The 12,673-nt window shown below is 33.9% G+C and overlaps 1 protein-coding gene across 9 annotated transcripts in view; it reads left to right on the top strand.

Annotated features, from left to right (window-relative positions):
* LOC143222652 (uncharacterized) overlaps positions 1-12,673 on the top strand; it is a 70,938-nt gene that overhangs the window by 12,517 nt on the left and 45,748 nt on the right. For 3 of the 9 annotated variants that reach the window (XM_076449427.1, XM_076449429.1, XM_076449426.1), the window contains exons 2-4: positions 3,375-3,494; positions 9,158-9,291; positions 11,849-11,899. In XM_076449427.1, the coding sequence (XP_076305542.1) occupies positions 3,416-3,494; positions 9,158-9,291; positions 11,849-11,899 (264 nt within the window). In that variant the 5' untranslated portion in view covers positions 3,375-3,415. Of the gene's footprint in view, positions 1-3,307; positions 3,495-9,157; positions 9,292-11,818; positions 11,900-12,673 lie in introns of those variants that run through there. The other 6 variants (XM_076449432.1, XM_076449433.1, XM_076449431.1 and 3 more) reach the window with 4 other exon arrangements.

The raw sequence follows: 12,673 nt of genomic DNA, 5'->3' as shown, positions 1-12,673 counted from the left end.
TGGTTTTCTTTCTATGCTCATTACCATTATTAAACCCATACATTTGTAAATTTCCTTCTCATTAGTTGGCTTCCATGATTTTACTCTAGAATGTTCCTTCAAATCAGTTCGGGCCATCATAGTTTCTGCACATTTATTGGTCTCTGTTACAATATGGTTGACAATTGTGGGAGGGAAGAACTTTTGAAAACAATGAAAGGGCTTTGAGTCTTGGCTCAAATCATCATACTGGACACCATGGTTTCCTGATAAGGGGTTTATAACTGGAGCAGCAAAGGATTCAACATTCCAATTATTGTCATTAGGGCACTTTTTTTTGGAACTGTTCTTACCACGACTTGCAATTTTATGTTTACTCCCTGGTGTTATCGCCTGTTTACCAGTGCTGGTTGATGGTCCAGTTATCATCATCTTTGCCAACGTCTGAACCTTGTATTTCTGTATTTTTCAAAGAATCTTCAAAATCTGAATCTTTTGAGTTGCCACTGCTATCTTCAAACTCCGAACCAAGTTAAAAATACAGCTCTAATGCTTCTTCATTTTGTAACTTTTTTTGTGAAGCCATTTTGGATCGAAAATGTAAGTAGGTCAAATGCCTGTATGGTGCTGACATCTAGCGTTAAAGTTAGGTATTATTGAGAATGAATTAACTCTTCCATGGCACTGTGTTACCGATCGGCTTGGACGAGTTATCTCGTCTACGGCACTGAACAGGTTAAGTCGTAGCTGATTAAGAGAAACATTTGCATCACTCCATCACAGACCATTAATGCATTGCCCTTCCATGTTAATTACATTGTCTACCCATGTTAGTTGCTTAATATTGTGTTTCTAAACTTGTTGAGCACAACTGAAGCCAACTAAACCAAAGTGGCAATGGGAGGTTTCAAAACACAACTGAAGAATCATTTGAAGTAAAATAATTATTATCTTTACTTACAACAAGCCAATTGATACTCCTGTTGGTTGAAGAATGCCATTTGATATGTCTGATTTCTCAGTTTGTGCTTTTGATTACTCTGGAATTGGAGATGGAATGCTTGTGAGTATTTGTACCCATGTGTTGAAGTATGACTTGAAAGAAAAGGTACTTCACAGGTCAAAAAGGGTGAAGAAATGGGCAGCTTTGAAAAAGAAAATGTAGTTTCAGATATCAAGGATAATGATTCTGAATTGAAAGATAAAGATTCCAATTTTAAAGAAGGAAGTAGTATTGTACAAAGATCCATAAATTCACAGTCAATGTTGAGTATAATCATGGAAGTTACAATCATCACCAAGGCCCCAATAAGAAGAAAGCAGTGTAAATGGTAGGCAGAGCCTAAATTATCAGTTGATCAGGAAACGAAGAAACTAAGTGTCAAGCAAAATATGTTATACCCTTAGGAGAACACTTATATTGAAGAACCTGGAGAACTTGTAATTGCTGAAGCTGGGAATGGAGAGCATAATGACTGTATTCCTAATGGTAAATATAGAAGCAGTTCCATTTCTAACTTGGTAGGAAATGAGGTTTTGTAAAGTTAAAATGTATATCTAAACAGGATATCAAACATCTCTTAAAGGATGACCAGTATAATTTGTCATATAAAAAAATGATGCAGGATAAAGACAAGAATATTGGGTAGATATGATTTACCATTTGAGAATGAGATTTTTGCAGATATTATGCAGCTCAAAAATATCTACTGGAGCTTTTTCATTACTTTGTAATTCACCTTATTTTATCAAACCTTTCTTGCAGGAACTGCTTCAGTTAAACTTGCTGAAACATGTCATTCAAGGACAGATTTAAAGATAAGCACAAAGCTATCCTTCTGACTAGCTAAAGCATACTTGCAAAAGTATTGGAGATAGTCTCCATTTTTTCAGTCATGTTCCAGGATGTTGAAAATTGATATAACAAATGAGCTGTTTTTTTGTATCAAAAGCTGTATCACCTGTATATGCATCAGTCTGCAACAAATGAAAATATGTACATCAGTGTGTGAACCATGAATAATCTTGTATATTATGAAAATTATATATTTTCTCATTGGCCAATGTTCTAATGCTTGGTTAGTGTTGTTTTCATCATTACAGATATCAGAGAGCATCACTTTGTGGGTAAAGTTCAGTAATGGTATAACAAAGCTGTACGACTCAACCAGTTTCACACAATGTAAGGTTTTGCATACAAGGACTGATATGTACCTACTTATTTAAGACAAAATGCAAAGATGAAAGAACAAAAACAGTAAACAGCACTTTTTGTATCAGTCATTTGTAGTTACCATGCAAATATGAAACAGCAGTCTCAAACTTCATCTCACAAAGAATGACTAATCAGCACATAACAATAGTGACCAAACAATGAGACACATAATGATGAAAGTGAAGAACAGCATGAATAACAGATCAGTAAGAGAAGCAACATCATATGGAGATCACAACAATGTGTGTGCAGAAGAAGGGTACTTTCTCTGCATCTTTTTTTACTTGAAGAGATATGGGGATGAGATTCATAATGATAAGAGTGAGAAGTACCATCACAGCAACATGTACTGAAGGACACAAGAAAGATGGTACTATTGGTGTGTTCTAGCTTGCTTCTCTTCTGCTTCTTGGTTATTAGAGGAAGCCAGAATTCCACATATTAAATATTTCTTTTATAATCATCTAATCACATACTTTTCTTTGATTACTATCCATTCAGAATTACAGTACTGATTGACTGGTATTTTATTTCTTGGCCAGTCACATATGTTTAAACTGGTAATGTGATGCATCTTCGAGGCATAGGTTTTGTTTAAATAGGTGTGATTATTTGGAAAATTAGAAATTTGTTTTTCTTTTTGGATTTACTATATCAAGGGCTTTATAATGGTTCATTCACTTTTTCTGTACCTGCAATATCAAATATACTTTGACCCCTACCACACCTTTAAAAATTCATTCATGATGTCAGAAAAACATATAGGTTCAAAAAATCTGGATAGAAATGAATAAGAAAGGTTTAATTTTGAAAATTCATATCCTTCTAATTGGCTTGCATACTGAAAGTGTATAATTATAAAGATTTTTTTTTATTTTGTTCTATCCCAAAGGTATGTACGCTAGACTGGTACTCTTAGTTATAACATATGATGAAAAGTTTGTGCTAAACATCATTGGTAGCTCAAATCAAATGTAGATGAGCTTCGTGACACATTACTTATCCATTAAAACTGTAAAACAAAAAAGGTGGTGCAATTTGAGTGGATGTAATTATTATTTCTTTTATTTCTTGGTTGGTTGTTTTTGTATTTATTTTCTTAAATTCTTTTAGGGCCTGTAGAGCATTGAAGAAAAAATTGTGTAGTAAACTGCTTCTTTTTTTTTTCCTTGCATGTCAGTGTCATAATACTGATACATAAATGCCTTTGACCACGTCATCATGCCTCGAGAACTCCTAACAGTGCTTGTATTTGTGGAAATTTCCCTATTCTGTGCATTTGGAAAACCTTTACAGTTTGGTTAGTACATTTTGAATATTTAAAGCTTTGTCAATTTATTCCTATGGTCTGTATCACTATTTTTTTAGGTTATTAATCAACATGTAATAGTCCTAAGTTAAATATTATGCACACTTTTACCATGATATATGTATGACTGAAAAATCAGAAGTATTGTGATTTCTTTGCATGATTGCAGTATACCATCTGCAATTTATTTTTAAAAAAAGTGGTACTTATTGAAAAATAATATATGTAATATAATGATCTTCTTAGGAATTTATACTTTTTAAATATCTGCTTAAGTAATGAAATATCTTAGTAGTATACTTGAAATTTAAAATTTTGAGTCATATGATGTGTCTGATATTCTGAGATTGCCCTGATTTCCCTCAGAGTAGCCTGCTGTAACTGTAATGTCAGGAAGATTTGTCAGATACTGTATTACAGACTAGTGCTTCAATTTTTCTGCCTTTAACTGGGTTGTAATCAAACAAAAGAGACTGGACATAATGTGTAACAGTCAGTTTTCATTTTACAAAACAAGTACTTTTAGTCAGCTGGGAGAGAGAGAGATCTTCCCTCTTGTCAGCATACATCTCGCTCTGTTATTTCTAAGAGTTCAGGCTGTTCTGTGTACCATTTCTTTGTTTGCAAATCTCTGTCTAGGACAGAAACAAAATCTTGGTGACAGCAATTTTTCAAAATCTTAAGTGTGTAGGAATTCTTGCAAAAAAAACAAAACACATGGAAAATAAGGAAAAAGAATTATAAACAAAGTTCTCCCTCTCATGGCCAAATGGTTAGGGCACTCAACTTGTCATGGATTCAAAACTTTGTTACATCATACATGCTTGTCCTTTCAACCATGGGGGCATTATAATTTGATGGTTAATCCCACTATTTATTGGTAAAAGAGTATCCCAGGAATGGGCAGTGGGTGGTGATGACTAGCTGTTTTCCCTCTAATCCTACACTACTAAATTAGGAACAGCTGGCACAGATAGCCCTTGTGTAGCTTTGTGTGAAATTCAAAATAAACAGACAAAACTCTCTCTCCCCAGGTGCATGTGACTGAGGGTCACTGTCATGCTGACAAGGGTTAGACAATATACCCAAGCAATCCCATGGTTTGCTGCTAGAACACGCTACTGCTTCTATTCATTGTATGGTTTCTACTGCAGTGAATCTCTTTTAAAGGAAAAAACACATATGACAATCTTGGCAACACAGGCTGTCAATAAATAAGATGAGAGAAACTTTTGGATTCCTTTTATTGATGATCTACATTAAGAATAGAGCTGCAAACTGAAAGATTTAAAATATTATCTAGCATCTAAGGATGTAGCAAACACATTATATACCCACATATCACACAATACAAGTATCATGCCTAGGATATTTATTACACAAATTCACTTGCTTTCTAATCTTGTAAAATGTCATGACCCAAGATATTGTTCTAACCAAGTGATCAGATGTGTTCCCCCCCTCAGTACAAATTCCTGTACATTGCGAGGGACCTCCCAGGGAAGATTTGTTCTTTCAGTTTACCTCCTCTGGGATCTAAATATCCACCCATGTGCTTGGTGATGCATGAAGGGGAGGAGAGAATCCTGGTGGTTGAGGGGGTGAACCCTAATACACCACTATGGCATTGAATTCCTGTAAACAGGTTACCTTGGGGTGGTCCCCCTAGGGTCAGTCAGCTGGTCCACTTGGGCTAGGGTCAACTAAGTACCAGTGTTGGATGTTCTCAACAGGTGTTGAGGACATTGGATCTGATGCTGGTGTTTGGGTATAGTGCTCACAAACCCTGGTGTTGCTGCATTGTCCTTGTTTGGCACTGTAGTGCATCCTCTTGTAGGGCTTCATGGTGGGTGCAGTCAGTGGGCAATGAAATGTAGCTTCTTTGTTATGGATACCCCTCTTTCTAACAAAATAAATAAGGATGAAAAATTGAAAAAACAGATCATAGGAAAATGACCACACATGGACAACTCTATTGTACAGTCAACATTACAGCCAGATTCTTCACCTTGATTTCTGATTCTCCATTCCTTATCTGAGAAATCCTTGAGGCAGGTGTCTCTATTTTTCATTCAGAAGGGATTAGAGGGACTTGCTGGCTCCCCAAAGTCAGTAAATAAGTTGCACTTTGGAGACATTTTGGTGGAAATATCTTCACCACAGTATACCAAACTCCTCTTGAAATCAAAAGTTATTGGGGATATACCCATTGAGGTTACTCTCCATGCAATTTTGAAATCTTCCATAGGAGTTATAGTTGAGAGGGAATTAAAGAACATCCCCAAGTTGGAAATTCTCGCTGGTTTCTCCAGCTAAGACATTACTGCAGTATGCAGAATCTCCACCCGTAAAGATAGAATTATGGATCCTACCAATGTTTTGATACTAATGTTTACATCATCTTGTCCTCCTGCCACAGTCAAAGCAGGTTACCTGAACTGCAAGGTATGGCCTTATATTCTTAACCCTCTCAGGTGTTTCCAGTGTCAGCAGTTTGGTCACTCAAAAATATCATATTGTTGTTCTTTGGTATGTGCTCATTGTGATGGTAAAGGCCATGATGCTTATAAGTGCAACCTGGAACCACACTATGTTAACTGTAGTAGCCTACACCCCTCTTACTCTATTTGTTGCCCTAAATGGGTAAAAGAGAAAGAGGTGCAATGCTTAAAGACTGTTAATAATATCACCCACTTAGGGGCTTGGAAATCATTGTCCCCAACTTTCTCAGACATGCCGCTTCACTCTATTCCACTACGACAGTGGGAGTGCCTCCAACAGAGTTGTTTGCAAAACATCTTAATCTTGTGCCCTCCATAATTAAAAATGTTGATGCATCTATACCTACTTCTATCTCTGTCCCAACCACTCTTCCCAGTGATTGTCCCGTTTCACTTCTTTCAGGTTCAAATGTTTCCTCAGGTCCATCCTCCACTGCAGCCCTGAAAAGTAAATCAATCATTTGTTCACACCCTCAATCATTGGAATCTTTGTTCAGGGCAGGACCCATGGAGGTTGACAGATCTTCATCCAATAAAGAGAAAAAATGTGGTCGCAAACAAAATATCCCCCTTCTACATTTTCCTCCACATAAGTAACAATGGCCACCCTGATCCAGTGGAACTGTCGAGGTTTTTGATCAAATTTATATGACATTAAGGATTTGTGTGATTCTTACCATCCTGTGTGCCTTTCCATACAGAAAAGTCTCTCCATGCAAGCCCGTGCACATGCTCAACAGATCAGACGTCAAAGCTAAAAGGAATCTCAGATTAAATGCACCTCTAAGCATTTTTTCTACCACCAGTTCCAAATCATATGAGACAAAATTCAAAAGGTTATTGGCCATATACTTCTCTGCTCCCCTGTCAATCTTGTTTTCTGATGGCCAGAAAGATGCTGATACCCAGAGCATTGCCAATGCTCTCAGAAAAAGCTTTTCCCATGCATCTAACACTTCTGCGTCATCCCCCTTCTTCTTAGCCATCAAAACATGAGCAGAATGATCACCTTTTTCCTTTCAGGCTGATTGTCTCTATGACTTTAATCACCTCCTTACAATGGTGGAACTTAAACTTGCTTTTTGTCAGTCTGGCAGTACATCAGTTGGACCTAATGATATTCACTATGAGGTGATGTGCTATCTCTCTCCTACCTCTCTTGCTATTGTTTTTAACTGGATCTAGCAGGAGAATGTTTTTCCTCATTCTTGGTGTCATGCTATTGTACTTCCTTTTCCTAAACCATGGAGGAATCTCAAGATTCCTTTGAACTACCATCCAATTTCTTTGAGCTGTTTTTGTAAGATCTTAGAGAGGATGGTTAATGCTCATCTTTTTTGATTCCTTGAATCAAACAACTTCCTCTTACCCATTTGATGCAGGTTCTGAAGAGATCTCTCTACCATGGACTACCTGATTCAACTTGAAACATCAATTGGGGAAATCTTTTTCAAACGACAGCATCATATTTCTGTGTTTTTTACCTTGAGAAAGTTTATGATACAATGTGGAGGTATGGTATCTTGCGAGACCTCCACTCATATGGGTTGCATGGCAATTTATCGATTTTTATTAAACATTTTTAATGAATCGGCAATTCCAGGTCTGCTTTTCCAAATAAAACTCTTTATTGGACTTTGGGCATCTTGTTTCCATAATAATTGGAAAGAGGAAGTTGTTCTCACTAGACTATGCATTTGTTGCAGTTTTTTAACTCATCGTTTTCTTTTATCTGAGACTGATGCACCAATGTGTTGTCTGTGTGTCACTCAGGTTACAATAAGCCATATTTTACTGTCTTTCCATCATTACTACCCTTAACAATGGTACCAGTTTAGACATATTTTGTCCTAAGGTTTACTCTTAATGTTGGAAAGTGTCATTGGCGATGGTGGCACTGTCTACCTTACAAAGGTTTTTTGTTTTTTAAAGACCATTGACCTTTTGACACTATTTAAGTTTTTAATTCATAAATTATACATTTTTTTATATTTCTTTTTGAAGTACAATTAGTTCAATATGAAATTAGAAAATGGCCATAGTATCAAATAAGTTGACAACCTGTTAGTCACCAACTTCAGGTGACTAACGCTGATGTTTGAACTTATCTGTTAGTCATCATGGTGAGTTATAATAATTAAAATTATACTACAGAAAGTCTTCTACAACTTCTGTTACTTTACTTTCTGAACATGGTCGTAATGTCACATAAATTGAAACCAGGACTATAAAGGCCAACTTCAGGTACTAATGCTTGTGTTTCTACTGGCGAGTTATGACTATCCAACTTGTGCTTTGGAATGTCCTTTAAAGCTAGTATTACTGTAATTTCTCTCTTATTGATGTACACTAGTTATAAAAATTGGATTTCATGCTGTTTAAGTTTTAATTCAAAAATTTAACTTTGTCTTTTTACAAATTTTAATACTTTTAATTTACTTTTAACTTTTCACCAGATGTTTGGCAAAGGTAGCATAGTTGTTTTGTGCCATAAAATACCAAACCCACCCACCCACTCACCCTGACAGGTAAGCCCATCTAAAAGAAATGACAGTATACATGAAAACATTTTAAAACTATCAATCTTTTTACCAGTTTTTTGGCTGGTGTACTGGATTCAATTTAATGGTATTGTAGGAGCCTCAGTTTCTCTTAGATTGTTCTAGATTCTCCAGAAGATGTAATTTGAAAGTCTAATTTGGTTCCTGCCTTCAGGAGTTGTAAAAACTGTAGCATTAAGAGGGTGCAGTAAAGGGTCAGTATATTGGGTCAGTGTATTATTATTATTATTATTGCAAATTTTTAAGAACATTTTTAATTGTTTTAAAAAGTTAATATATTGATATTTACATCTTCAACTGATTTAGCATATGTATTATACTATATATATATGAAATGATGTTTAAGACTTATCTGGTATTGGAAATGCTCATTAATAGTTAGCACACTATAGGAAATCTGTTTTTCTACCCTTCATTCTCACCTTTCCTGACAGTTTCAAAAGCATAACTTATTTTTGAAACATTAGGTGCAGTGGGTAAGATAGTACAGTATTTTAATTTGTAACTTTGTAAATGTTTTTGTTACATTTCCTATGTGTTTGTGTATGTGTATATTTTTTTTTGTTTCAAAGCAAGTTTGGAATTTTTACAGCCTCCATTACTGTGACTGACACAACTCCACTGGACTTGAAGGTTGCTCTCTCAGCAGTGATAGCTGGAGCAGTATTGGTGGCATTTATTGGAATGCTGGTTGGCTGTGTGTGCTGTCCTCCTCATAGTTTAAAGGTTTGTGCATCATGTAGTATACTATTGTAATATTTTTTATTGTTTGCTGGGTTATCTTGGCTTATTCAGTAAAAACAACGATGAAAGTCAGCCCACTTCAACATGGAATTCCACAGCTGATATAACCTATTTTCAACAAGAGCTCTAAATTTATGTATCTGTTTCTTTGTCAAAACACAAATTCATTGATTACAGCACTGAACAAACTAATTCACTAACAGTAAGAGACAAAATGACTACATCATGCATTAATTACTCCTTAAGTAACTAACTAATTTCAAATTATTTTTAGACTTTATGCAAAATATAAAACTAGGCCATATCCATTATGTTACATTGAACTTTCTTCCAGCTGAATAAAAATAGAAATTTCTGGAAAGATCTAGATAAAAGGTAGAAGTTGAAGTAATACTGTCTTCATTGTGTATCTATAATAGCATTTAATTGGACACTCAAGATTATTTTTGTCAACTTCATCCATGAAAATATCCTATAGCTAAAACACTACATATTTTCATATAATAAAAATGTATTTGTTGTCTTTTAGCAAATTTTGTGTACCCAAATTAGCTATAAAAAAAAAATTTGTCTTCAGTATGAGAGCAAAATTGTTTATCATAAAGATTGCTGAAATGTGCATTTAAAAAAAAAGCACCAATGTAATTTTCTGCATAAATAGTTATTCATAATTACAAAAGGTTTATCCCTAAATTTTTGGGAAAAAAACAGTTTATAAGAGTAATGGTAGATTGAAAAAAACCTAATTTGAGAAATAACCTGAACTTAACTCTTGTAAAATTGCAGTAAAGACCCAAATCTCTATATCCAACTGCTTGATTCAATGAAAATTGCTGAATTAGTCAAAATATTTGGAAGTTAATATGGGTAAGAAACATCCAAAGCACCTAAGATAGTGATAACAAAATCACTTTGAAAATAAACAGTTTTGTTGTTGTGATTGATCTTTTTGCTGACCATAAAAACTAAAAGAAATTATCCATGAATTTTTTTTTTCTGTATTGAATATTTCACTAATTTATGTGACTTATTTATGTAATAGCTGTACTTTTATTACTGATTTGTTATTTTAAATCAAGATGCACTTTTAAATTTTAACAGTGATTATGCACATTTCTAATCAGTTATTATAATTGAAAAGTTATGCAAATGTGGTGCATGTGTATATATATACACACACACACACACACACACACACACACACCTTAAATCAGAGCAGTTGTTAACAAGAGTATACATGGTGTGTGTAAATTTTTGTACAATATTAGTATTTCTGTCTTTGTATGCTGCAGAACCCTGGAGTTTTCAATGTGCATACCCTTTCTGTAAGTACACACAAGTTACATAAACTAAGGTTTTCTAAGGTATTTTTTGTATAAGAAAGTTATCATTTTCAAACAGCATTTTGTATCTTCATAAACAAATACTATGAGATATTTACTGCTACAAATTCAGCACAGTTTAATCAGTGTGTTGAACAGTTCTCACTTGATGCTAGACAATAGGCAGTGGTTTAATGAGTTTTCTTTGTTCAGAAGATAGGCTAGGAAGAATAGGAGAAAAAAAGGTATATTAAGGCTACATTCTCCAAATAAATTTCTGGTATGATAGTAGTTTTAAGCTGGTAACTTGTGTCTGTGTTCCATAAGTAGGCTATGTTATTTATTTGTTATTTTAATAAATGGTATTGGTTATACTACTTACAGTATCAAATGTCTTTTTTTATTATTGTTTATTATAAAGATTGTTTTGCATTGTTAGCTTAGTATATATTTGAGATAAACTGAAATATAGGCAGGCTGAAATTATTGTTAAAAGTGAGGATAACCAACTGATGGAATGATTAATTTTAATCTTTATAAGTATAAATGTAAGAAAAATATAATAACTCAGCTGTAATGACTGCCAGGATAATTTTCAGCTTTACTTTATTTACATAGCTTTCTCTGATTAAAAGCAAATATTAATTTATCAGAAAGTTAATCTTTTTCAGTGAAAATACTATATTTCCAGTATTATAATTTCCATAAGTTTTTTGTATAAGACCTTTCATGTTTGCATTCCTCACTTATCTTGGAGGTTACTGCATACATTACTTTACAAAGGTTTGAGAATAGCTTAACCAGTTGTAAAGCAAAAAATACATGTTAATACATTAAAACTTTGAGGTTAAGTTAGGAAAATATTCAGTCAAATATCCAATGGTATTATACTGTAATTGCACACAACAGCCACACAGTTTTCTTAAATCATTAGGACTTAGTATTTTTTTATGACACTTGAAATTATCTCACTTCACCTTCACAATTAATAATTTGACACTATACCCGCACCACCTCAGTCTACCACAGTCGGCCATGTGATAAATGTATCAAGAGATGCATGTGGAGTTGTTTGCAAATATAGCAGTAGGTTTAATAACAACTAACAACAAAATTACATGTTATTTTTAAAGTTATATAAAAGTTGAATTCATCAAGTAATATTGAAATACATCAATATTTTTCAGCAGTACTAACGTTATATCTAATACCACTAGCCAATGAAAAGATATGACCACTATGAACATCAACCAGCTGAAGTACATCAGGTAAACCACATGATACAACATGACATTCTGAGTTATTTTTTGTTATTAATTATTATTGTAGTAAAACATCTATTATTTAATTATACAAGTTTTTCTTGTGTACTGCCAAGCCAGTTTGTATATATAAATCAGACCAGAACTAAACTTGCATTTTATTTCAGTAGTATCTTCATATGTTGAACAAACTTTTCAGGTTGAAAGTCTAACTACAAAACACCTTAAACTGTGTATCAGAAGTTTAAGCACTTTCCATAAATGTAATAATGTTGAAAATTGTATTATTTCTGCTTGGAATTTGATTTGTTAGATATTATACATCTGTTCAAGTTACTTGGTCTGTCACTAGACATTTGTAGCATCACAAAGAACAAATTCCTTCCATACCATCATGTCACAAGTTTATGCTACACCTATGATGAACTAGCTCACTTGAGTGAATTGAGCACTGAATGTAAATTCTTAAGAAAAAATTACAGTATCGAATATTGAGTAGTTCTGTTTATAGAGCTAACTGGTAACTCAATCAATATAATCAATTATCTATGAGCATCCATTTGTGTTTTGTGAAAGAATGAACTTAAACCTACTAATAAAAGTTGCTTAAACTAGAAAGGCAATGTTTCCCTCATCCACCTTATTCAAGAACATCCTTTAGAATACAGTTGACTTCAAAGGAGAAATGACATTCAAGGTATATTTGTATTATATGAATATGCCATGTATATTTATCTTTTCTTTAGTATTATAATATTTATTCTCAATTTATTCTTTGCT

Source organism: Tachypleus tridentatus, chromosome 8 (assembly GCF_004210375.1).
Source record: "Tachypleus tridentatus isolate NWPU-2018 chromosome 8, ASM421037v1, whole genome shotgun sequence".
NCBI classification, from domain to species: domain Eukaryota; kingdom Metazoa; phylum Arthropoda; class Merostomata; order Xiphosura; family Limulidae; genus Tachypleus; species Tachypleus tridentatus.
The sequence above is the reverse complement of the archived record's forward strand: the minus strand, read 5'-3'. Positions and strand labels throughout refer to the sequence as shown.